The sequence below is a fragment of the Cutaneotrichosporon oleaginosum genome (genome assembly GCF_008065305.1).
Source record: "Cutaneotrichosporon oleaginosum strain ATCC 20508 chromosome Unknown ATCC20508_contig05, whole genome shotgun sequence".
NCBI classification, from domain to species: domain Eukaryota; kingdom Fungi; phylum Basidiomycota; class Tremellomycetes; order Trichosporonales; family Trichosporonaceae; genus Cutaneotrichosporon; species Cutaneotrichosporon oleaginosum.
In genome coordinates this window covers 1,121,960-1,146,724 of record NW_027072174.1, presented here as the reverse complement: position 1 = coordinate 1,146,724, position 24,765 = coordinate 1,121,960, and the positions used below count along the sequence as shown (strand labels likewise).

At 61.1% G+C, this 24,765-nt stretch overlaps 9 protein-coding genes across 9 annotated transcripts; 7 read left to right on the top strand and 2 right to left on the bottom strand.

The window, feature by feature from the left end:
• Nucleotides 1-111: 111 nt before the first annotated feature.
• COLE_05985 (uncharacterized protein) lies at nt 112-1,870 on the top strand (the record flags this gene model as incomplete). Its single annotated transcript, XM_018421857.2, has 3 exons — nt 112-254; nt 659-722; nt 776-1,870. The coding sequence occupies 3 exons, from the start codon at nt 112-114 to the stop codon at nt 1,868-1,870; spliced, it is 1,302 nt and encodes a 433-aa protein (XP_018282450.1).
• Nucleotides 1,871-2,176: 306 nt separating this feature from the next.
• COLE_05984 (uncharacterized protein) lies at nt 2,177-3,477 on the bottom strand (the record flags this gene model as incomplete). Its single annotated transcript, XM_018426310.1, has 2 exons — nt 2,177-3,049; nt 3,091-3,477. The coding sequence occupies 2 exons, from the start codon at nt 3,475-3,477 to the stop codon at nt 2,177-2,179; spliced, it is 1,260 nt and encodes a 419-aa protein (XP_018282449.1).
• Nucleotides 3,478-5,210: 1,733 nt separating this feature from the next.
• Nucleotides 5,211-7,897, top strand: COLE_05983 (uncharacterized protein; the record flags this gene model as incomplete). Its single annotated transcript, XM_018421856.2, has 5 exons — nt 5,211-5,678; nt 5,744-5,910; nt 5,949-6,291; nt 6,330-7,676; nt 7,712-7,897. The coding sequence occupies 5 exons, from the start codon at nt 5,211-5,213 to the stop codon at nt 7,895-7,897; spliced, it is 2,511 nt and encodes an 836-aa protein (XP_018282448.1).
• Nucleotides 7,898-8,174: 277 nt separating this feature from the next.
• COLE_05982 (uncharacterized protein) lies at nt 8,175-9,414 on the top strand (the record flags this gene model as incomplete). The annotated part of the gene is made up of 2 exons (XM_018420644.2): nt 8,175-9,035; nt 9,094-9,414. 2 exons carry the CDS (start codon nt 8,175-8,177, stop codon nt 9,412-9,414), a joined length of 1,182 nt encoding a protein of 393 aa, XP_018282447.2.
• Nucleotides 9,415-11,081: 1,667 nt separating this feature from the next.
• On the top strand, nt 11,082-12,082 carry COLE_05981 (uncharacterized protein; the record flags this gene model as incomplete). The annotated part of the gene is made up of 2 exons (XM_018425087.1): nt 11,082-11,846; nt 11,879-12,082. The coding sequence occupies 2 exons, from the start codon at nt 11,082-11,084 to the stop codon at nt 12,080-12,082; spliced, it is 969 nt and encodes a 322-aa protein (XP_018282445.1).
• A 1,365-nt stretch (nt 12,083-13,447) lies between these two features.
• Nucleotides 13,448-17,129, top strand: COLE_05980 (uncharacterized protein; the record flags this gene model as incomplete). The annotated part of the gene is made up of 3 exons (XM_018421854.2): nt 13,448-13,514; nt 13,600-15,702; nt 15,736-17,129. 3 exons carry the CDS (start codon nt 13,448-13,450, stop codon nt 17,127-17,129), a joined length of 3,564 nt encoding a protein of 1,187 aa, XP_018282443.1.
• Nucleotides 17,130-17,812: 683 nt separating this feature from the next.
• On the top strand, nt 17,813-19,868 carry COLE_05979 (uncharacterized protein; the record flags this gene model as incomplete). Its single annotated transcript, XM_065626449.1, has 2 exons — nt 17,813-18,014; nt 18,049-19,868. 2 exons carry the CDS (start codon nt 17,813-17,815, stop codon nt 19,866-19,868), a joined length of 2,022 nt encoding a protein of 673 aa, XP_065482260.1.
• A 137-nt stretch (nt 19,869-20,005) lies between these two features.
• On the bottom strand, nt 20,006-22,099 carry COLE_05978 (uncharacterized protein; the record flags this gene model as incomplete). Its single annotated transcript, XM_018421113.2, has 4 exons — nt 20,006-21,644; nt 21,688-21,788; nt 21,837-22,019; nt 22,052-22,099. The coding sequence occupies 4 exons, from the start codon at nt 22,097-22,099 to the stop codon at nt 20,006-20,008; spliced, it is 1,971 nt and encodes a 656-aa protein (XP_018282442.1).
• Nucleotides 22,100-22,730: 631 nt separating this feature from the next.
• COLE_05977 (uncharacterized protein) lies at nt 22,731-24,679 on the top strand (the record flags this gene model as incomplete). Its single annotated transcript, XM_018421853.2, has 6 exons — nt 22,731-22,963; nt 22,996-23,015; nt 23,049-23,174; nt 23,221-24,085; nt 24,118-24,266; nt 24,318-24,679. The coding sequence occupies 6 exons, from the start codon at nt 22,731-22,733 to the stop codon at nt 24,677-24,679; spliced, it is 1,755 nt and encodes a 584-aa protein (XP_018282441.1).
• Nucleotides 24,680-24,765: the final 86 nt, after the last annotated feature.

Sequence of the window (24,765 nt, the reverse complement as noted above, 5' to 3'; positions counted from 1 at the left end):
TTCTATTTGCCCCCGTAAATCGGCCCGGCGTCGTGCCAGACACGACTGTCCTGATCTCCTGACCTCCTGAATGCCAGCTAACGATCTCTCTTCCTCGTCTATCCACTAACCATGTCGACGTCCCCGCCCACCAACGAACACTACCTCGTCATCGGCGGCTGCGGCTTCCTGGGCCGACACATTGTCGACGCGCTCCTCGGCCGTGGCGAGCCAAATGTGGCCGTGTTCGACATTGTGCAGCGGCATTTCGACGAGTGAGTCGCGCGCGCGAAGCGAAGCGCGAGAAGGGAAGCACGGGCGTGCAACCACGAAGCTGGCGAGCGAGCGAGCGTGGGATGCCAGAGCGGCGCGCTAGTGCTGCCAGAGCCGGAGATCTGTGGCTGAGAAGGAGGGCAAGGCGGCGCGCGGAGCATGGTGCTCCCCAGAGCGGAAAGCCTGCTGCTGGAGGGTAATCTTTATTGTCATCCGCTGCCTGACATGCCGGGCACCAGTGCGAGCTGGATGGCGCGGAGCACGCGCCTCGTCTTCGAATGGCAGCGCCGAGGCGATGGGAACAGCCACGGGGAAGGTGAAGACAAGCTCTCGCTCTGGCCGAGGCTCGCAGCCAGGATCTTGCGGGGCGCATCTGGAGGGACTGCCGCCTCATAACTAACATTAGAAACGTCACGTTCTACACTGGCGACATCACGAAGCTCGAGGACGTGAGCGACGCGATTGTTAAGGTGAGGCATCGTGAGGATGAGGTGGTGTCGACAGACTCTGTAACTAACCTCAGTCGGGCGCCCAGGTGGTGATCCACACCGCATCGCCGCCGCACGGCCGTGGCCCGGCCGTCTACGAGGCCGTGAACGTGACCGGCACCGCAAACGTGATCGAGGCATGCCGGGCGGCCGGCGTCCCAAAGCTCGTGTACACTTCATCCGCAGGTGTGGTTTACAGCGGCAAGGAGGACCTGATCAACGCGGATGAGCGCCTTCCCTACCCCGCTGTGCCGATGGACGCGTACAACGACACCAAGGCGCGCGCCGAAGAGCTGGTGCTGCAGGCCAACTCGTCCACCCTCCTCACCTGCGCCCTCCGGCCAAGCGGCATCTTCGGCCCAGGCGACAGGCAGGCGATCAGCGGCTTCCACTCGGTGATCAAAAACGGCCAGACAAAGTTCCAGATCGGGAGCAACCAGAACCTCTTTGACTGGACGTACGTCGGTAATGTCGCGCACGCGCACCTCCTCGCCGCCGACAAGCTCGCCGACACCTACCCAATCGCTGGGCTACACGAGCCGCTGCCGTGGGTCAACCTCTCGCTGCCGGACCACCGCATCCCGACGTCGGAGGCGCACCCTCTCGGCCCCAACCCCAGCCCGACGCAACACGACCTGCTGCTTGCGCAGCGCTTCGAGAGCGGCGAGGTCGACCCCGCAGACCTGCGCCCGGTGCTGCGGTCCAAGATGGACCAGTTCTCGGCACTGTCGGACCAGGACGACGACGCGCCCGGTCCGCGGGTGGCAGGCCAGGCGTTCTTCATCAACAACTGCGAGCCTGTTGCGTTCTGGGACTGGACGCGCGCCGTGTGGGCTGCGCTCGGCCACATCCCGCCGTACACGATTGTGCTGCCCGCCGCGGTGGGGCTGATTCTCGCTACGCTTGCCGAGATGTGGGCCAAAATCGCCGGCAAGGAGCCCGGTTTCACGCGTTTCCGCGTTACGTTTGCGACGCAGCAGCGATACTATGACAGCGAGCGCGCGCGGCGCCTGCTCGGATACACGCCGATTGTGGGGATCACTGAGGGCCTCGACCGCTGGACTCAGTGGTACAAGAAGGAGCTCGAGGCGACGGAGGGGGTCGAGACCGAGTCGGCCAAGACCAAGTAGAGGCGAGATATTGTCAGAGTTCTAATATGCAGCTGTACGTTCGGTACGGGTGCATGCGTGCAGGTATGTATGGCTTAACAGTAGGACACTTCGTGGACAGGAGGAGCTCGGAGCGAGTAAGGCTCGCCGGGAGCCAAACTGGGTCGATGGCCTCTCGGGGAGCAGGCGTGATGATTCACAGTTGTGGGTTGGTTTCTAACGAAACGCCTGACGCATGCGCATGTCTATTATGGGTCACTTGAGGCCTTGAGGCCGGTAAGACACAATCGGGAGTACTGACCAGCGAGGCCGACAGCCTGTTTTGACCTATTTCTTGGTACGGAAGCCGCTGCTGGAAGCACCGGGGCCCTGGAACTCCGCATACCACTCCAGCGAGGTGCGGCCGATGTGGTAGCGACTGCGGCTGATCATGGCGAGAACGGCCGCCTCCTCCTCGGTGTAATCGTTGCACACGACGGCTTGCTGGGGGCGCGGGGTCTCCGGCGGGGTGACAATCCTGACTTTCTTGGCAGCCTTGGTCGTCTTCACGGGGGGCGCAACGAGCTGGGCCCAGGGAGTGTAAGGAGTCGTCGGCGTGTGAAGCGGGGTAGAGCTGGCGGTGGACGCGCGGGTTGAGGTCGAAGGAGAGGCCACGGGCGTCAGGATCGCGGTAGGCGGCGCTGAGGTCTCGATCGTCTTGTTGACCACAAGGTGTGAGATGGGAACCGTAGCCTTGGGCTCCTCGCCCGGGTAAGGAATGTCGTGCTGGAGCCAGCCCTTGTCGGCCGTCGACATAATCGCAAACTTCCTGGGGTGGTTGAAGTCGTAAACACCGGTTCCAGAGCAAGCCCAACGCTGGCGAACATCCCTGGCCCTGGGGTAATGGGAGAGGTGGAACAGGGGGTGGACATGGACAAAGCACATGCAGCTGTCGTTGGTCGCGGTACGCGTGCACATCTTGGCTCCCTTGCAGCCCAGCTGCATGAGCTGGACGAGAGCCCAGAGCTGGGTGCCGGCCTCGAGGGCGAGAGCAGACTGCGAGTACCAATTCGTGTAGGCCGCGATCTGCGATAGCTTGGTGAAGTACTTCCTGTGAGAGGGGCAGCCGAACTTGTTGTTCGCGTTGCGGTGGAAGACGTAGAGGGAAACGTCTGCAATGACACGGTCCAGAGTGCGGATGTCAAAGTCCTGGAAGAATTCCTGTTCTCAGCACTGACTTTTCGTGTTCTGTGGGGACTCACCCATAGGTCGTAGAGCATGTCGCGACCTTGCTCGAACGTAATCAAACCATCGCGCAGGTCGGTGACGTACTTCTGAATCTCAGCGATTTTCTTTGGATATCTCACGCGAAGGTTGGGCGGTAACACCAGAGGGACAAGCCAAGGCTCGGTGAGAATGACGCAGCCAACGAAAGCGATGTCACAAGGAAAAGCAATGTGAGCGAGCTTGTACCCCTTGGGATCGAGGAAAGCATTGGACATGTCCAGACGGAAGAAGGGGTGGCTCTGGGGCTGTATATCACCGCAGGACTTGATGGCTTCTTGATACGCTATAATGCGCGGCGAGGTGCTGCGAAGCTCCTGGCGGTCGAAGGCCGGGAGAAGCTGGGCCATGCGAGCCGCGTTCATGTTGCGAATTTGGGAGAGACAGGGGTGGCTCGGGACAGGAGGCGGTCTCAGTTGAAGTGCCAAGGAGGCGAGAGGATTATAAGGAGATGAGAGGATGAAAAGGAAAAGAGAGGAGGAGGATGGGCGACAGGTGAAGGGGTGGGGCTTGAAAAAGGCTGAAAGAGAGCGAGGGAGCGCGGCGGGGGGCGTGTGAAGGGGGAGGGGGGAGGAGGAGAAGGAGAAGAGCAACACGACACGAAATGGGAGCAGTGGTTGTAGAGGAGAGGGAAGGTGACGACGTTTGGATGTAATGAAGAGCGAGAGATGAACAAATGGTCGCGAGGGAGATCGAGGACGAGGGAGAGAGATGAGAGTGCGGGAGAGTGAGAGGGGAAGCCCAACAGAGCTTTATAGATTTTCTATTCGGCAGACAGAAGCGTTTCACTCGTCGAGCCGGGCCCTCAACCACCGTGTATGCCATGGGAACGAGAGACGTGTGAGGAAAGGTGACATCGTGGCGCGGAGAGCAGCTTCTCAATTCCACATATCTCACGGAGGGCCGCTCTGGCAGAGTCCCGTGGCCTGTCCCACGCTAGCCACCTTGACAGACGTCGTCGCCATTTCGCCAACCCCAGTCCTCGAGAAGCCCGGGGAGGCAGCCACCCATACATTGAAATTACACAGGCCTGGAATCCGCGTTAACACCCCAAAATGAGTGTACTGCCCGCTGTCAGCTGCGTTGTCAACGACTCGACTCGGAATCAAGGTGAGAGAGATGCAGTCCACTCGTAAGTGGAGGTCAGAACGCTATTGAATACGAGCTCAGAGTGAGGTGCCACAAGTATTGAATAGTTGGGCGTAACAGCGCCACAAGTCGTGACGTGCATCTCGATCAGCCATCACCAGATCGACAACGGCTCATGGACCCCGGCAAGCCGGTGTCACCGGGACTCTGGAGGACGCGTCGTGAGAGTTCATCTACGCGTCGGGCGATGCCGGGGACGATCAAACAGCCGTTCTACCCAGAGCTAAAGAGCTATGCATCTCCTATCTCCTTGTTGCAAGGCCGAGAGAAAAGTTGAGGGTGGCAGTGACGTCGTGATCGACCGGGGGTTACTGAGGCCGGCCGTCATTCGGGAGTTGCGCCTGGAGGGAGAGCGGAAGCAAAATGAGGCCGTGCAGCCGCGCACACTCCGGCAAGGCGAGGCTTGGAGGGATTTACCCTGACGCGTCTTCTCCCACTCCGCCTCCGCCGCTTCAAACACCACCTTCCCTCCCGCCGCCGCTACTCTCTCAGTCTCCATTGGCCCTCATCGCCGTCACTCGTCTCCTCCTCATCGCTGCTCTTCTTGCACTCGTCCTCCGCGCCGCGTCGACGACTCGTCACCTCAAACGCAACATTCGATCAGTAACTACGGCAAGCCGCAAGCAACATTCAGCAAAGCAGCAAGCAGTTGGCATTTTCATTTTGGCTCAGAGCAACCCTCAAGTTGCCCCCCAAACACGTCTCCTCCGCTGCTTCGGCATCCCGTTTTACTTTTGGCCTTCAACTCCCTACCTCCCTTTCTTTTCTTTCAACCAACTCTATCCTCCCATCTCTCATCTTCTAGCATCGCATTCTCCATTGTAACCGCCATCTACTCCCTGTAGCATCACCCACTCACCCTCCCACCTCCCTCGCTCGGCGTTCCTCCCCCCCCCCCCCCCGCCCCCGCGCCCCCCCCACCACCCCCACCCCACATCACACCAGCGAGATGGACGGCGACCTCATTGCTCTCGTCAACAAACTCCAGGACACCTTCAACGCCATCGGCGGTGATGCCGTCGACCTCCCCCAGATCGTCGTCGTCGGTTCACAGTCCTCGGGCAAGTCGTCTGTTCTGGAGACCATCGTCGGACGCGACTTTCTTCCGCGTGGCTCGGGTATCGTGACCCGCCGCCCACTCGTCCTCCAGCTCATTCACACCACCGGTCTCGGCGGCACCAACCAGGCTAGCTCGAGTCAGACTCAGGGCGGCCGTAGCTCGCCAGACCGCAGCTCCCGCGACGACGGCTACCTCCCAGACCTCGGTGGTGGCAAGTCTGGCTCGGGCCGCTCCATGGGAGGCGACACTGGCATCGACTATGCAGAGTTCCTCCACCTCAACCGCCGTTTCACCGACTTTGACGAGGTCCGTCGCGAGATTGAAGCCGAGACCTTCCGCGTTGCTGGCCAGAACAAGGTAAGCGCACCCACTCTCCACATCAATTGCATCGATCACATCGACCCACCTGCTGACGATCACAGGGCGTCTCCAAGCTGCCCATCAACCTCAAAATCTATGGCCCCGGTGTCCTCAACCTCACCCTTGTCGACCTTCCCGGTCTCACCAAGGTGCCCGTTGGCGACCAGCCTAGCGACATCGAACGTCAGATCAAGAACCTCGTGCTTGACTACATCACCAACCCCAATGCGTGAGTTTGCAATCGTGATTCTCGGCAGCTGAAACCAGGGTCATTCTTGCGGTCTCGCCTGCCAATGTCGATCTGGCCAACTCGGACGCGCTCAAGCTGGCGCGCACCGTTGACCCCCGTGGCCTTCGCACGCTCGGTGTTCTCACCAAGCTCGACCTCATGGACGCTGGCACCAACGCCCTTGACGTTCTCACCGGCCGGACATACCCGCTCAAGCTCGGTTTCATTGGCGTGGTTAACCGCTCGCAGCAGGACATCAACCTCGACCTGCCGATGGAGGACGCGCGCCGCAAGGAGGAGGAGTTCTTCACCCAGCACCCCGTTTACCGCAACATCTCGCACCGTTGCGGCACGCGTTTCCTGGCCAAGACCCTTAACTCGGTGCGCGACCGTGCTTGGAACCTTTGCTAACTCTCTAGGTGCTCATGAACCACATCCGGGAGAAGCTCCCAGACATGAAGGCTCGCCTGAACACGTTGATGGGTCAGACTCAGCAGGAGCTCAACTCGTTCGGCGACGCGACCTTCCTTGGAGAACAGCACCGCGGCTCGCTTATCCTCAAGCTTATGACCGAGTTTGCCCGAGACTTTGTGTCCTCTATCGAAGGCACGAGCCTCGACATTTCGACCAAGGAGCTTTGTGGCGGCGCGCGCATCTACTACATCTTTAACGATGTGTTTGGACACGCCCTCCAGTCCATTGATCCCACGCAGAACTTGACCATCACCGACATCCGCACCGCGATTCGCAACTCGACTGGTCCCAGGCCATCGATGTTTGTGCCCGAGGTGGCATTTGACCTTCTCGTTAAGCCTCAGATCAGGCTGCTCGAACCTCCGAGCTTGCGCTGCGTCGAGCTTGTGTACGAGGAGCTCATGAAGATCTGCCACAACTCGACCAGCCCCGAGCTTCAGCGCTTCCCTGGCCTGCACGCTCAGCTCGTCGAGGTCGTGTCGGAGTTGCTGCGCGAGCGTCTTGGCCCCACCTCCGAGTATGTTTCGAGCCTGATCCAAATCCAGGCCGCGTACATCAACACGAACCATCCCGATTTCCAGGCTGGCACTGCCGCCATCGCGCGTGCTGGCGCCCAGGTCTCTCAGGCTCCCCCTCGCCCAGTAATCTCGCCGGACGGATCGGTCCTCGACGGGTCCGAGTCTTCCTCTGACTCGGACACCCCGCTTCCCGTCAACGGCAGCGCCATGGGCCACCAGCACCACGCCAAGGGCTCGACCATCTCTGTGCCTGAAGTGCGTAACTCGGGCTCGAAGATCCTTGATGCCGCCAAGGCAGGTCACTTCAGAGCATCGTCTCACTCGGGACCTCGGTCACCTCTTCCAGGGTCAGCACCTTCTGGACTCGGCAGCTCGCCCGGTCACAACGCCAACAATGCCAAGGAGACGTTCCTCAACTACTTCTTCGGCGGGCCCAACGGACCGAACGGCATGGGCCCTGGGTCATCTGGCGCTGGGTCGCATCACCGTCGCGGCCAGGACTCGCGTGGAGCAGGATCGTCCTCCACACATGACATCTTGCCAGACCTCGGCACGCGCCGCAACGGCGGGGCAACCGGTAGCCTTGACCAGAGCAACGCTGCGTTTGACATGAAGAGCTTGAGCAAGCACATTGACCCCTCGGAGCAGCCCATCCAGCTCACTCCGAAGGAGGAGATGGAGGCCAACCTCATTCGCTCCCTTATCGCCAGCTACTTCAACATTGTGCGACAGACGATCCAGGACCTGACGCCCAAGGCGATCATGCATCTTCTTGTGAGTTTGCGATCGTGTGGCATCTCTAACTTCAGGTCAACTTCTCGCGCGATGCGATCCAGCAGCGGCTGGTCACGCAGCTGTACAAGCCGGACCTGTTCGGCGAGCTGTTGCATGAGGACGAGGCGCTTGTGGCGGAGCGGACGCGCGTCAAGGCTTTGTTGGACGCGTACAAGGAGGCGTTCCGTGTGCTTTCTGAAGTATCCCTCAAGAGCTCGTAGATGGGGATCTTGTGTTGATGCATACTGCGATGTTGTCTGCTGCCGTACACGTTTGATTTCATGGCCAGCCTTGCTCATTTGCAACAGTAATGCATACCTCTTTCGGTCTCTGCAGTGGTTTATAAGGCGAGTAGAACGATACGCGCGCGCGGCGGAATATAGTTACAAAAGTTGGAGGACACGGAGATGACGCGTGCCTTGGGTGCGGATGAGATCGGTGAGACCCGAACCCGAAATGTGGTGAACTGCTCTTATCTGGTCACGCACCTCTCCCAAAATGTTCCCACTGCTCGCGCGCTCGGCGTGCGCGCGCACAGGACTCGGCGTGGGTGTCGGTGTGCGGCGTCTGGCTCCGCTATCCCGCCTATCAACACAGGCGAAGCGTACCGTGCCGAAGACATCGCTCCTTCGCGCACACATCCTGCCGCGCCGCTCCCTCGCCGACACACCTTCCCCACTCAGGTCCTCCTCCTCCCTCACGTCCTCCTCTTCCTCGCCCACGTCCACTGCGGCCACTGCCGCCCCCGCCCCGCCCCCAACAGCCTTCGACCGCTTCATCCCCACCTGGGCCGCAGGCCTCAAGCCCTACCTCTATCTTCTGCGATGGGACAAGCCGATCGGGGCCCTCCTCCTCTACTGGCCCGGCGCATGGGCGATAACTATGGCGAGCACAGCGACACACGCCCCCCTATCCACGCCGCTATGGTACCTGGCGCTCTTCGGTGTCGGCGCAATGGTGATGCGCGGCGCCGGCTGCATCATCAACGACATGTGGGACTCGAAAGTCGACGCGAAGGTCGAGCGTACAGCTACGCGCCCCCTCGCGGCCGGCACGGTCACGCACACCGCCGCGACCGTGTTCCTCGCGAGCCAGCTTACGCTCGGCCTCGGCGTGCTCACCCAACTCAACATGTACTCGATCGCGCTCGGCGCCGCCTCCCTCCCCCTCATCTTCGTGTATCCGTTCATGAAGCGCGTCACGTACTATCCCCAGATCGTGCTGGGGTTGTGTTTCGAGTGGGGCGCACTGCTCGGGTGGAGCGCGGTCGCGGGAAGCGTTGACTGGAGCGTCGCCGGGCCGCTGTATGCCGGATGTGTGGCGTACTGCGTCGCATACGACACCATCTACGCGCACCAGGTGAGTCGTATGAGAGGGGCGCGAGGAAGGAGCAGGCATGGGGGAGAGCTTACGCCAGGACAAGCGCGACGACGTGACCGCCGGCGTCAAGTCGACCGCGCTCGCATGGGGCGACAAGTCCAAGCCCATCATCGGCACGCTGTACACCGGCTTCGTCTGCGCGCTCACGTACGCCGGCTACGCGATGGGCGCCGGACCGCTGTATTACGCCATCTCGTGTGTCGGCGGCGCCGCACACCTTGCATGGCAGGTTATTACTGTCGACCTTGACAGCCGCGCCGACTGCTGGAAGAAGTTTACGAGCAACGGCTACATCGCGGGACCCCTCATTTGGGCGGGCATGTTCGCCGACTACCTTGCGCAGGTGAGTACCTCTTGAATAAGATCGTGGACAGGGCTAACATCAGGTCATCTTTTAGACAAACTATGCATTTTGGGATAGATACAGGCAAGATTACCACGGCGTGCCTGTCGTCAGCCATGACTCATGTCGTTGGAGTTCACCTCCGAGGAACCGCTCGGCGGCGGCCATCTGGTCCTCCCATGACGACTTGAACACCGCCAGGCCGACGGCAATGCCGGCGCCGAAGACTGCGTGAGCCGGCCCGGCGAGCTACTTACAGAGTATGGAGATGATGAGCCAGAAGGCGCCTGCCTGCGTCAGTGCTTTCGACATCCACTCACCCCAGACATATGAGTTTCCGAACCCGACGACCTTGGCAAACTGGCTGGCATCGCTCGACGCGATTTTGCGTTTGAGAGTATCGTCGATGATATCCCACTGGGGTCAGGCGAACGAGTACGCCACGTACGATGCAGTACAGGCATGACATGACGCCAAGGAAGAGGACGAAGAAGCGCAGTGCCACGCTGTGGTGCACGAGCCACGCGACCTGGTTCAGCTGGGCCGTGCCCCGTGGCGCTCACGACTATCAGCACGGCCGTAAACATGAACGTGGCGTATGCGACCCAACTCCGGCGCGCCCAGTACAGCGTGATGACGAAGAACGCGGCCATCACGAGACATGCGACCTTGGACGCGTTGATGTCGAAGCCCTAGGATCAGCTGCCCGCATCGTCTCATCTCACACAGGCGATGAGCGCCGCGCCGATAAACGACGAGCCGAGATATCCTGCCGGGAGGACGATCTGCGTGAGCGCGCCCACGGGCCAGGCTTACGAACTGCACACCCCCACGCATCCGCGTACACCCGCCCTCGTTGGGCTCGAGCTGTCGTCAGCCCGCACGCACCTCTCGTACCTGTATACTCTCGATGCGCGCGCACGTCAGTACCTGCGTCAGCGCAGCCAGCGGCGCACTCACTCCCGCCAGCGCGTGACTCAGCTCGTGCATCCCCACGGTCTGTCTGCGTCAGCACCGCTCCCTGCGAAACGCACCAGCAGCTTGAAGGGGTATATCACCTCGCAGAGCAGCGGCACATGCCACATCCGTCAGCCTGTCCGCCGCGGACCCACCACTGGCGTCAGACTGCGCGGAAGAGACGTACATATCCCGATGGCCACGACGTACACGCCCATCACGATGAGCGTGGCGCGCTGCGTGGCGTTCGGTGTCCAGAATTCGGGGGAAGAGATGTCCTGCGCGCTGGGCAGGGAGATGAGCGTCGCATTTGCGGGCGGCAGGGGTAGCGGGGACATGGTGATGGGTGTGGACGAGGTGGTAGGGGGGAGATGAGAGCTTAGGTGAGGTGAGACATGTCGCCGGTGTTTGTTGACATTCAACCCTGCGCGCTCGGGCCGCCGCGCAATCTGGTCATTTCGGTCTCGGCGTGCGCACAGACCCACCGGCTCGTCGGGGAAGTTCGCGGCGTGCAAGCGCATAGCACAAGTATACATAGACGTGGGTCACGAGGAAGCATTCGCCTGCCTCGACTGTAGATTCTTGTTGTTGATATTGTTCTGTTTGACACTCAAGATCGACTGTGTGGGGCAGAAGTCACGGGTTGCGCAGAAAATGGTTCCTCCACCCGTCGTCATTTGCCTCCGCAAAACCACTTGCAATCACAACAACTACCTTGTGCCACCATGTCATCAGACGACGACGCATACGGCCCCGCGCTGCCCCCAGGCCTTGTGAGGAAGAAGCCTGCGGGCCCATCACTACCGTCCTCCGCCGGGCTCGCGCGCTCCCCGTCCAAGAGCCCCACTCGGGCACCCTCCATCCGCCCAGCGCGGCCCGGATCCATCTCGCCGCCGCGAATCGGCCCATCACGACCAGGTCCTGTGGGACCATCGCGGTCTGTAGGCCCCTCGCTTCCGGGTCCTTCACTCCCACCCGGCCCCTCGCGTCCTCCAGGCCCCTCTCTTCCCGGGCCATCTCGTCCTGGCCCGTCTCACCCACCCGGCCCCTCTCGTCCCCCCGGGCCCGCCCCACCTCCCGACGATGACTCGGACGACGAAATCGGGCCGCAACTGGCCGACCTCGCGCCGGTGCACGCCTCTGCCGCCGACGCCTTTCGTGAGCGCGAGGCGCGCATGGCGCGCGCGCGCGAAGAGGCCGCAAACGCACCGAAGAAGCCGCAGCGCGACGAGTGGATGACTCTCGGCCCACCCACAGGTCTCTCGCACATCGACGCGCTGAAGCGCCCCACGCAGTTTCAGAAGCACTCGCGCGAGGTCGCCGCCGTCGACCAGGGATGGATGGAGACGCCGGCGGAGCGCGCCGCGCGCGTGCAGCGCGAGCGGGAGGAGGGCGGGGCGCGCAAGCGCGGCCGGCCAGAGGAGGAGGGCGAGGCCAAGGCGCGGCGCGAGCGCGACGAGGAGATGCGGCGGCGTATTGAGGAGCATAGCGTATGTTATGTTGCGGGGTGTGCTGACGGCAGAAATCGAAGCGTGGGGCGAGTCTTATGGAGCAGCATGCGAAGAAGAAGAAGGACAAGGGCGCGTCGCCGCCGCCCATCTGGGACCATGACAAGATGATGGGCGTCGGGAGCTTGTTGTCTGGCGAGGAGCAGGTCAAGAAGATCAAGGATCAGGCCAACCTCGGCGACAGGTTCGGGCATGGTCGCGGCGGGGCGTATATGTAGCATCGACTGTGTGGAGCATGAAGGATATCAACAAGTGTCTGGTGTGATGCTGTGATGTACAGAGGAAAAACGACGTGATGCACACCCTACTTGAGGCGCTGAATGACGACAGCGTTCTGCAGCTTAGCTTGCTCCACCGTCTCGTTGTCTGGCAGCTCGCGCGGCGGGAACGTCGTCTGGAGGATGTACTCGCGGTCGGTGGGGCGCGCCCTGGAGTCAGCTCTTGCACTCATCGCCGGCTTACGCGTCAATGTAGTTGCGGAGATCACCAACGGTATGCGTGAGGTTGACGCGGACAACGAGGCGAGACCCATCGGCAAGACGAACTTGCACGTTTGTCGTGGGCTTGGACGCATCGACCTCAATCTTGGCATCCTGCTTGGATGCAGAAGGAGCTGCAGACGCAGCAGAGGGGAAGGAGGAGAAGGAGCCGGGGACGGGGCTGGTGGCGTTGACGGGGGTGTTGGCACCCGAGATCTCGGGAGTGATGGAGCCAAGACGGTTGCCCTCGCCCCCGAACGAGCGGAACACCTTGGGCGGCGGAGCGTACTTCTCTCCCGTGCGCTGCTGCACGACAATCTGGAGCGGCTGGTCGAAGCGTACGTCGAACAAACTCATAGGCGCCCGACCCGCCTGGATAGCCTGCAGGAGCTCGCGGTTGCCCGGCGCATCGTACGCGTGCAGCGGCCCATCCTCGATGCTGAAACCGTCCGCCCAGAAGGTGAGGGTGCGCGTCTGCGTCTCCCCGTGTTCCTCCTCGCCCTCGCCGACCTGCACAGAGTCCACCTCGTCCGAACCCAGCGTGTGCCCCAGCCGGCCCCAAGGATGCTGTGGACGCGGCTCCTCCGCCGGCCCGTGGCTCGCGGCCTGCCGCAGAATATCCGACACGATACCCTCCTCGCCGCCCTCGCCGCGCCCCTGGTCGGGGTTCTGCACCGCCAAACCACTGCGCGTAAGCTTGGAAGTGCTATGGCTCACCTCTTCTCGCCGCCAATGTATGACTCGGCGCCGTCCTTCTTCGGCGAGTGGCGCGGAGAGCTCCCGCCCCACTCGCCGATGCGGCCTTCGCGCCGCTCAGGCCGCCCCCAGTTCTCGGGCAGCGCGTCCTCCACGGGACGGCCGTCCAGCGTGAATCCGCCGCGGGCGGGAGGCTTGCGCTCCTCGTCGCTCATGTCGTGTCTCGGCTGTGTAGGTGGGAAGAAGCAGCTGTCCGTGCCAAACGCTTCGTCATGAGGTGGTGGGTGGAGGTCGGTGGAGGCAGGTCACGTGCGCCTGAGGATTGACGACGACTCGTGTTGACATCTTCGTCGACCACTCACCGATTAAACATCTCATCGCACTCCGCAGATCGCCGCGCCTGCTAACATGTCGGCTGATGGGGCTTTGCGGAGAGGCCCAGTGACCCCGCGAGTAGCTTACAATCCGTTTGCTGGTGAGTGATGCTGATGCCGAGCAGGTGTCGCTTGAGGAACGTGTAATGATCTGCGTGCGCTGTGCCGGCACCAGTTGACTTGCAGAGAACGCCGAAGCCGGTCCCTCGCGCCCCAGGCGAATCCAAAATATATACTCCCCCTCGAAGAGCGTGGAGCTGGCCAACAACGGGGATGAGCTGTTGGATCACAAAAGTGCTACCTCCGAGGCCTCGGATGCCTATGACGTTGACGTCAATCTGAGCGACGAGGATGACTCGCACGCCGGCCATGACTATGGGGCGTCTTCTCGCTCACATCGGTTGTCTGATGAGCACGCATCACGCGGCAACGGATCAACACCGCCGAACCACGATGCGGGCACCCCAGGCAATGTGGCCGGCTCTCCACCGAAAAAGCAGGATAAGAAGCGACGGCGCCGGCGTACGCGTCCCCCTAAACCTCTCGAGTGGAAGGAAGCCAGGCATATTCCAGGAATGAAGTGGTACGAAGCGGAGTTCGCATCTCATGTACGGCAGGTTAAGCGCCACTTCCTCACCGTGACGGACGAGCGACGTACTGTGCCAACTTGGAGGCCATCGACCTACCATCCTCACGGGACGCTCTGGACACCGGAGGAGAAAGGGTTGTTCTTCGCTTCACTTCCGCGACACTCGGGCCTGCGACCAGATCTCATTGCACGCGACATCGGGTCCAAGACCGAGACTGAAGTTGCGCAGCTCATCGAATGCCTCGCAGCCTGCGCAGAGGCTCGAAGCATGAGGACAAGGCTCTCTGAAGAGTCCAAGGAATGGCGATTTCATCTGCTTGGCTCAGGAGCATACGAAGCTCCGACTGATATCGTGGAGAGGGAGGATCATCTTGCCTGGCCTCTTGAGTTGCTCGAGCTGCGCGAGGAAGAGATGAAGAGGGAGGATCTCCCTCTTCTCGATGTGCGTTCCCCCGGTCAAGTCACGCATGATATGCGTGTTGCCGTTGAGAAGTGGGGCGAAGACTTTACGCCTGACAAGATGGGGCTCACAGCGGAGCTACTGTGGCATACCTCAAACCATAATGAAGAGCTTCAACCGTTAGAGGGCAACACGGAGTTGAGCGCGATTGAGAGGGACGACAAAGTGATCGAGCTTATCAGCGCCATCCCCCGCCGCGACCGCACGCCTGCACAGCGGGAGACGTATGCTCTTATGACAAATCGTCGTCATATGCGCCAGAAGTACCGTCGCAAGCGTCTGCATGCGCAGGGGTGGACCGACGAGCAGATCGATGCCTGCGGTGGGCCGGACGTCGCTTTCACCGATAGGGGCCCTCGTGGCGCCAGGCGTAAATACAAGGACGTCAAGATAGAGGATGGTGACCCCGCTCTCGCCGAGGCGCAGGAGATGGGCCTGCATATATACCTCGAAGAGCGAGGCTGGGAGGTATTTGAGTTTGACCGCATGCGGGAGATCATTGAGCTGTACCAAGAAGCGCATGGTGTCGCGCCCGCATCACACACCGAAGGAGCCTCTGTCACCACTCTTGCCCGCAATACATCGTTCGCCGTCCTCCAACCCCTCTACAATATCTTGAGGGAGTATGTGCGCGAGTTGATCAAGCACTCGTACATTATTGCAACGGCTGCCAACCCCAACAACATGCAGATCGAGAAGTGGCACATCGAGGCGATTCTGGAGCCGTTAGGCAAGCCGCGAAAGCAACTCCGTGACGTCGTGTCGCGATTGCAGCGCGTGTCGCAGATGGCGCGCGACAGGGAGGCAGCCGTTAATCTGGCGGTGGATCCCCCGTCTTTGCAAGACTCCGAAGATGACGAACCTGATGTGATACCCGCCTTCAACAACGACGTCCCGTCTCGGAAGCGCCGGTGCATTGACACCGCCGAGCTCGGCATCACCCCCGCCCCGCCGTTGGTCGTTGACCCCCCAGTCGACTCTGACATTTGGATGCCGACTCAGACAGTGACTGACGAAGAGGACTCAGAGCTCGACGAGCTCCTTAGTGCCGCCGACACAGCACTTGACGAAGTCATGGCCTGTCAGCTGCGCAGCGCCGTTTCGTCTAACACTGTCATGCGTCTAAACGATCGTGCTTGGCTTGATACGCCCTACGGCCGCCCAATTGGATGGCTGAAAGCTCGTGGCCTGGGTTCCGTGCCCGAAGCAGTCCAGAACAAACTTACGGAGGCGCAGAATGGTACGTCGTCTGCTGAGCCACGGCTGACCCGAGCGTACCGTGAACGCAAGGCGGAGGTCTGGAAGGCCCGACGTAAGCGGCACCAGATGACGGCCCGCAGCATCTACTACCCGCGTTCGCAGGCGGAGGCAGCCGCCGCCAGGCAACGTGGCCGGGGTGCTGTCCCGCTGCACGTTCTGGCCGACGATTGGATTGACGACAATGATCATGGCGAGGAGCAGGACGCGGAAGATGACGAGAGCCCTGACGACGAAACGTATCGGTCCCGCAGTCGCCGCGTATCGAGCCGGACACCGCGGCGGAAGCGGAGGAGGGGAGCCGACTCGTCTGAGTCGGAGCTGGTCGACATGGAGGATTCCCGCAGCCGACGGAAGACCAGGACGCCAAGCCACCAAAAACGGCGCAGGCGCGCTGATTCCAGCGAAAACGAAGAGTGGGAGGCCTCTGGTGACTCATCCGCACCCATGAGCACCGATGAGGACGCTCCCGCGAGGGCGTCAGGCAGACCCATGATCGACCTCTCCGACGACAGCGAGGTAGAGTTGGAGTCTAGAAACGCTGAGGGAGGGAAGGAGCATCCGGCCGAAGAGGACGGACTGGACGACAACGACAAGGAGGAGGAAGACGCGGAGGAAGGGGAGATGGTAAAGACCGAGAGGATGGAGGTCTACGACGAACTGCCCTTTGAGGTGCTCGGGGGCGACGATGCGCTGGCCTCTGATGACGAGGCGCACGAGGCTCCCATTCACATCGACGTCGAGGACGAGCTGGTGGGCGGCGATGACGCTCTTGACTCGGACGATGAGTCGGGCATCTACCGCAGAAACCAGACCACGGATGACAACGCCGACGAGAAGGGAGGTGAGAGCGATGGTGACAACAAGAGCGAGCAGAACGCCCCCGACCACAAGCTTGATGAGGTCGAATCAGCTCACGAGATGGCTGCCGCGGACAATGACCAGGCCGAGGACAACGAGAAGGCAGACACGATGGTAGATGCAGATTCCAACTCGTCCGTCCAGCTCATTGGCGGCGACGACGCAATCGACTCAGACAGTGACGACCATTACAGCCCAATACCCAACGGCCTCGCACCATCCACTGTATCGCCGAAGTCAACCGAGCAGTTGCACAGCAGTTCATCGCCGCAGCGGTCCTCAAACCACATCGAAGTAGCGCCGCGCAGTTCAAGCGTCACTCATGTCATCGCGAAGCCGGGCGTCCACGACCTCGGTCACGACTCGAATCTGGACGACCACATCACGGGTGCAGACCCACGCTCCCGGCCTACGCAAGATCTTAGTTCCTCCAAATTAGAGAGGAGCGGGTCTGTTGGGTTGGACAATGTCTGGGCCCGTGGGGACGATATTGCCTCTGAAGGGTGGCTGCTCGGCGGAGACGACGCGCTTGATAGCGACCACGACTAGTGACTCCTCCATGTATGCATGTTCGGGTAGCCCAAGGGCCCTCAGACCTACTCTGCATCGACCTCTTACAACACCGAGGAAGTAGCGGACTGTGTCTCAGTAGGGCTGGGTCAGGCAAGATGGCAATAGGCGCGCGGGGTGGCAAATCTATTCAGGCACGGTAGGCGTCTCAACAAACTTCAATGTTGATGTGTTGAATTTGCCGCCCAACGCTGCTCCGCTCCTCCGTTCTCATTTCTCCCCATCTCTACCCGTCGCTCGCGACCAAAAGGCAGTGCACCATGCCCGAGCCTCCTGCCAAGCGTTCCAAAACCTCGACCCCGGGCGTCGCAACGCCCAAGGACAACCCGTACCTGTGAGTGTAGCCGGCTGAATCTCATTGCTCGCCGAAGCTGACATCAGTGCTCACCTCGGTGGCGAGCGCAGCCAGTCGCCGGCCACTGGCGCCAATGGTTCGAGCAGCGGAAAGATTGCCAACCCTCTTGCCGGCCTTGTGCCGCGCAAGGTGACGGTCGAGCAGGCGAAGGCTATCATGGTGAGTGCCTGCTGATGTGCCGTCACAACGCAGAGCCTGAAGCTGACGGCAGGACGGCGAGCACAACCCGTTCAAGAACCTCGCGCCCTTCTCGGCGCAGTACAAGAAGATTTTGCAGCAGCGCAAGACGCTTCCCGTCTACGACAAGATGCACGAGTTCCTCCAGATCTTCGAGGACAACCAGATCACGGTTATGGAAGGCCAGACTGGTTCGGGCAAGACGACGCAGATCCCCCAGTTTGTGTGCTACGCCGACCTGCCGCACCAGCGTGGCAAGATGGTTGCGTGTACACAGCCGCGTCGTGTCGCCGCAATGTCGGTGGCGCAGCGTGTGGCGGACGAGATGGACGGTGTGTTATGGTTTGTATGCGCGCTGACCAACAGTCCAGCTGGGCAAGCAGGTCGGTTACTCGATCCGTTTCGAGGATATGACGGAGCCCGGGACGACGTTCCTCAAGTACATGACCGATGGTATGCTGCTGCGTGAGGCGATGAACGACCCATTGCTGGAGCGGTATTCGACCATCATCCTCGACGAGGCGCACGAACGCACCCTCGCCACCGATATCCTCATGGGTCTTCTCAAGGAGGTGGCCAGGAAGCGCCCCGACCTCAAGATCATTGTCATGTCTGCCACTCTCGATGTTGAGAAGTTCTCCAAGTACTTTGGCGACACCAACCCCACCGGGCGCGCTCCCGTTGTCCGCGTGTCGGGCCGGACTTTCCCCGTCGAGACATTCTTCACGCAGGAGCCGGAGCAGGACTACGTCGAGGCCGCGATCCGCACCGTGCTCTACATTCACCAGGCCGAAGACGAGGGTGACGTTCTACTCTTCCTCACCGGTGAAGAGGAGATCGAGGACGCCTGTAGGAAAATCCGAGCCGAAGGCGAGGAGCTGGAGAACAAGGGGATGGGCGGGCCATTGCTTGTCGTTCCGCTGTACTCGTCGCTGCCTCCACACCAGCAGCAGCGCATTTTCCAGGCTGCACCCCCTGCACGCAGGGGTCTTCCTGGGCGCAAGGTCGTCGTGTCGACGAACATCGCCGAAACCTCGCTCACAATTGACGGCATTGTGTATGTCGTCGACCCCGGCTTCTGCAAGCAGAAGGTGTACAACCCCCGCATCCGTGTTGAGTCGCTGCTGGTGACGCCTATCTCGAAGGCGTCGGCGATGCAGCGTGCTGGTCGTGCTGGTCGTACTCGCCCAGGAAAGTGCTTCCGCCTGTACACCGAGAAGGACTTCGTCAAGGAGCTGGAGGAGCAGACCCACCCCGAGATCTTGCGGTCCAACCTCGCCAACACGGTGCTCGAGCTGCTCAAGCTCGGCATCAAGGACCTCGTTCACTTCGACTACATGGACGCCCCAGCTCCCGAGACGATCATGCGCGCTCTGGAGTTGCTGCACTACCTCGCTGCGCTCGACGACAACGGAGACCTCACCCGGTTAGGCGAGATCATGGCCGATATCCCTTTGGACCCCCAGCTCGCAAAGATGCTCATCGTCTCGCCTGAGTTCGGGTGCTCGAACGAGATGCTCTCGCTCGCCGCCATTCTCTCGGTCCCGATGGTGTTCATGCGCCCCGCCAACCAGCGCAAGGAGGCTGACCTCGCCAAGGCGCAGTTCACGCACCCCGACGGCGACCACCTGACCCTGCTGAACGTGTACCACGCGTACAAGCAGAACGAGCACGACGCCAAGAACTGGTGCTGGAACAATTACCTCAACTACCGCTCGCTTGCGCAAGCCGACAACGTCCGCACGCAGCTCAAGCGCAACATGGAGAAGTGGGATCTCCCGCTCGTCTCAACAGCCTTCGAGGACAAGCACTACTGGACCAACATCCGGCAGGCGCTCACGTGCGGCTTCTTCATGCAGGTCGCGCACAAGGAGGGCGAGAAGGGCTCGTACTCGACCATCAAAGACAACCAGGTTGTGCGCCTGCACCTGTCATGCGGGCTCGACCACACGCCCGAGTGGGTCATCTACAACGAGTTCGTCCTCACGACGGCCAACTTCATCCGCACCGTCACAGAGGTGCGACCAGAATGGCTCCTCGAGTACGCCAACAACTACTTCGACCCAGCAAGCTTCCCGGAGAACTCGGAGACGCGACGCGCGTTGGAACGTGTCCTCGCTAAGAAGACGGGTAAGCTTATTAGCGGCGGCAGCAAGGACAAGAAGAAGCGCAAGGATCGCTCCTAGGGCATTAGAGTTTGGGATTCCACCATGCATCGCATAGACATAGCGCCTAATAGGATAACCATGCTTCGTGAGGGTCGGGGGCCCGCCGCATTCCGTGGAACATGCGGAGCATTGGGGCGACATCGCTGTCACTCGCGTTAGATTTCCCCTTCCTCCTTCTCGTGCTTCGACGATGCGGGCGACACACGGCGCCGCTTGGGCTCGCGGTCGTCCTCGCTGCGGTCTCGTCTTGATCGCTCGCGCCGGTCGTAATCCCGCCTGTCGCGATCGCGATCGCGATCACGGTCGCGGTCGCGGTCGCGGTCCCGCCTGTCGCGCCAGTCTCTGTCTCTGTCCCTATCGCGCTCGCGATCGCGGTCCTTGTCCCACAGCTCGCGACGCCGGTCCCGCTCCCGGTCCGAGTCTATGCTCATCCGGCGGTCGCGCGATTGCTCCAACTTATCTTTAAGCCGGCGGATATGTTTGTCAAACGCTGCGCGCCGGTCCTCATCCTCAAGCACCTTGAACTCGGTCATGTCGCTCATGAGGGGCAGCGCGGCGTCGTACGTTGTCTCTGCCTCGATTCCGCGCACTCTCCGCAGGGCGTCCCGCAGATCCTCAATCCGATGCCGGCGCCGCCGCTCGGCGCGTTTCGCCTCCTCCGCCGCAATCTTGGCCAGACGCGCGTGGATGACCTCGAATGCCTCGAGCTTCGCCTCATCGCTCACCGTCACGCCTGCCTCCATACAGAGCGTGCTGAAATCGCTGGACGTCGTTTCAAGCGTTACCTCGCTCTTGAGCGCGCCTTCAATCTTTGCAGCTCGCTCCTCTGCCGCCAGCTGCATGTCGTCCACCGCATCCATCCACAGCTCGAGCGGCGTGCTTCCCGGCACGCCCAAGAGTGCTGTGTACCGCTCCTCATCACGGATCAGAGGCAGCGTCTCCTTCCATTTGCTCGTGCGCGTGAGCTTGCCTTGATCCCGCAATTCGCGAAGAAGTCCTTTGAATGCGTCGCGCGCTTTGCGAGCCCGGCGGCGCGCCTCGGCACGCAGTCGCCGGCTCTCTTCGTCAAATTCGCGCTCGAGCGCGCGCGCATATTCGTCGTAGACCGTGAGCATATCCAGTGGCTCCATCTTGGCAAGTTGGGGGTCGGCAGAGAACGCGTCGCTTTTGGTAATGATATCGCGCGCATCGTGCCAGCGGGTAGCGACAGTGATGTTGAGGTTCTTGATGATTTTGCTGAGGGCGTTCACACAATGTTCCTTCCTCTGCCTCAGCGCATTTGCCTCATGCATCCGCAGCTCCGTGGTGTACTCCTCCAGCAGCAGCCGGCGCTCCTCCTTGGCGCGCCGCCAGTACTTGTCACCCGCGAAAAGCTTATCCGCTGTCTTAAGCGTGTGGTAGCTCTTGATCCCCCCTTGTGCAAAGAGGCGGCGCAATTTAGGTCGCAGCTCGGCGATGCGTGCGTCACGAGCCGCAGCCTTCTCGCGCACCAGTTGCGCCTGCCACTTTTCGAAAGCCGTCTGCTTCTGCGAGAGAGTTTCGAGCGCTTTGAACAGCGGGTCGAGGACGACCTTTCGCATGGCAGCGTCCCACGTCCAGGTCTCGTCGATGCCCTCGCGCTTCAGGAGATACATGAACGCGTCCTCGGCATCGGCGACGTTCTTGAAGCCGCCATGTGGGATTGTCACAACCTCGGGCTCAGGCTCAGGCGTCCGTGTCGGCGCGACATGACCTCGGTAGCGTGTCAGCACGCCGCCCTCGACGTCCGAATCCGAGTCAGGCTCGGGAGTGGGCCTACTGTTAGATCACGGCAAGCTGTAGCAGGCTGTGGACTTACGACGCCTGGCCCGTAGCTTTGCGGTGCTCGCGCTCGCGCTTTGCCAGCTCGAGCGCCTCCACCTCCTGCTGCAACTTGACCAAGTCGGGAGGAAGGTTCCACTGCAATCAGCTCATCGCAATGCGCCTAGCTCTAGCGGAGAAACTCACCACAGTCTCCTTCGTCAGCGAGTTGACATAGTATGGCTTCCCGCCGCTCGTGTACTGCTTCCACGGCGTCTTGCCCATCGCACGCTCAAACGGTGTGCGAAGCTCGTTGGGCTTCTCCCACACCGACTGCTTCGTGATCGCATGGGACCAGTAGATGCGCCCTTCGGCGTTCTTGTATTCTTTCTATGCGTTAGCGGAGCAAGGCTATGACGCACCCATTGTGACGCGGCGGCCTCTGGAGCAGGCGAGGCGGACGCGGACATGGTGGGGTTGGAGAATGACAAGCTGGGAGGAAGCAGGTGAAGCTCGTCAACAACTGACGGACAAGAATTTGATTCCGTCCGGCTTTGAGTGTGCGCTGCTCAATGCCATGGTTCTGTGGTTGTACCGCGCGTGCGGAGGCAGCCTTCAAGTGCACAACCTCGGCAGCCGGCGTCACTCAAGAGATCCAGATAGATGATGTTAATAAGTGATAACTAACTATGCGTCTGGAGGGCTGTTGCTCGGGAGCTCAGCGGGTGCTTGGTCTCGAGCGCAGGCTGAACGAATTAAACCGGACATTATCGCCTTGCTCCTCGGCAATGAATGTCGAAGTCTCCACACGCCACAAGCTCTTAAACTGCTTGTCACGGCTGGCGGAGCACAGCCGTCTGATCCTGGAGCCTCTTCGTCACTGCCATCTCGATCACTGCTGGTCGTCGCTGACACCACCGCAGTCCGCAGCTAGAGATCTGGTGACTGCCTGGCGACTGCCTGCCGATGCGTGCCTGATTTGTGGTGCGGGTATGACGCGCGTCGATCCGGCGGTTGAGGCGACTTACGACCCGCTCTGCGATCTCGTCCATCGCATCATCTCCCTTCCCTCTCATCCCACCATTGCCTGCGTCTTCGACGATGCGGACTTTAGTGAGACCAACGACAAGAGCGTCTTTCCCGCTGCGGCGGCTGCACACCTCGGCGCCCCGGCACCCCCGTTCCGCATCGTCCACCGTACCGCCGGCTAAAGCGCGAAGAGGGCGCTGGCGGACGGCCGCGTTCGTTGCGCTTGCTGGGGGCGGCATCTACCTCTTTGACCGCGAGTGCAATGCAAGTGCACTCACGCGAAGCTTGCGGACAGGATATATTGGGTGAGCTGATCGTCTGGCGTAGCTGACAGCAGCTTGTTGTGTACCCTAGATTGTAAAAGGGAAGGATCGTGCTGGCTGACCTAAGACAAGATCAACTTCTCGCCAGCAAAGGCGGACAAGATCGATGCGCTGCACGAGCGCGTGGCGACGCGCCTCCGCTGGGTCGTGGACACAAATCAGGGGATGTACCTCAAGCTGGGGCAGGCGATCGGTGAGTGGTCACGCGAGCGGCTCTTCCGCGATCGAGCTGACGACAGGCTTGCAAGCGGCTCTTCTGCCGAAACCCTACCGCGAGGCGTTCACTCATGTATTTGACAAGGCGCCGTCAGTGCCGTATGCCGAGGTCGTTGGCGTGTTCCGCGATGACTTGGGTGTCGATCCGATGGACGTATTCGAGGAATTCAGCCACGACGCGCTCGCCTCGGCGTCGATTGCGCAGGTGCACAAGGCCAAGCTGCGGCCGGAGCTAGGTGACCCCGACCAGCTGGTTGCGGTGAAGGTGCAGAAGCCCGCGATCGCCAAGCAGATGGACTGGGACTTGTTCTCGTATCGCTCACTAATGTGGCTGGCGCAGAAGGCGTTCGACCTCCCGCTATACTTTGTGGCGGACTACGTGTCGGCACAGATGCGACTCGAAACGAGCTTCATGCACGAGGCGGCGAACGCGCGCCGCTGCGCCGAGCTTGTATCTCAAACCCCCGAGCTACGCGACGACATTTACGTCCCTAAAGTCTTCGGCAAGGCAGAGGGATATCCAGAGTCTGATCGCGTGCTGGTCATGGAATGGGTCGATGGGTGCCGGTTGAACGACAAAGAGCAGATTCAGTCGTGGGGACTGGACCTGCGCGATGTAATGGACCTCGCGATCAGCCTCAACGGCGCGATGACGTTCACATGGGGCTTTCTGCACTGCGACCCGCACCCCGGCAATGTGCTTGTGCGTCCACACCCGGTGAAGAAGGGCAAGCCGCAGCTCGTCATCCTCGATCACGGGCTGTACATCACCCTCCGGCGCAGCTTCCGCGAGGAGTACGCGACGCTGTGGCGCTCCCTCTTCGTGCTGGATCTACCCACGATCGACCGCATCTCCAAGTCATGGGGCTTGGGCATAGACCCCAATATGTAAGCCGCGTGTATGGCAACGCTGATCCCAGGTTCGCTTCCGCCATCTTCCTCAAGCCGACACACGTGAAGAAGAACCCACGCCGTGGTCCGCCTCCGCCCCCCAAGACAGAGTACGAGATCCAGATGGAGGTCAAGGCGCAGTTTAAGGCGTTGCTCGAGAGCGAGCAGCTGATCCCGCGTGAGTCATCTGTTGTTGCTAAGCACTGCAATTTTGCCATACTAACCCCAGGCGAGCTGATCTTCGTCGGCCGCTGCCAGCGCATGCTGCAGGCCAACAACCAGCTCCTTGGTTCACCAAGCGAGCGTATTAATATCACGGCAGCATGGGCCGCGAAGGGCTACGCCGAGTTCGCGGGGTCGCGCGCGCTCGCCGACATCGGGCTCAAGCGCTGGCTGCGGGACCGGTACGACAGCACGGTGTTCCGCTTGACGCTATGGGTCATCGAATGGGCGTTCTGGTGGACGAGCCTCAAGGCGCGCTTCTCCAAGACCACCGGCAGCTGGGAGGACCGGCTGCAGGCGCAGATGGAGCGGATGGCCAAGGAGGAGTTCGGCATCGAAATAGATGGCAACACGGCATTCTTGGGATAGATAGTGTATGTATGCAATGCTTATTATCTTGTCTACACTCTGCTCTCGCCTCCTGGCCTCCCCTCCCTCTGCTCCGCCTCCCCGTG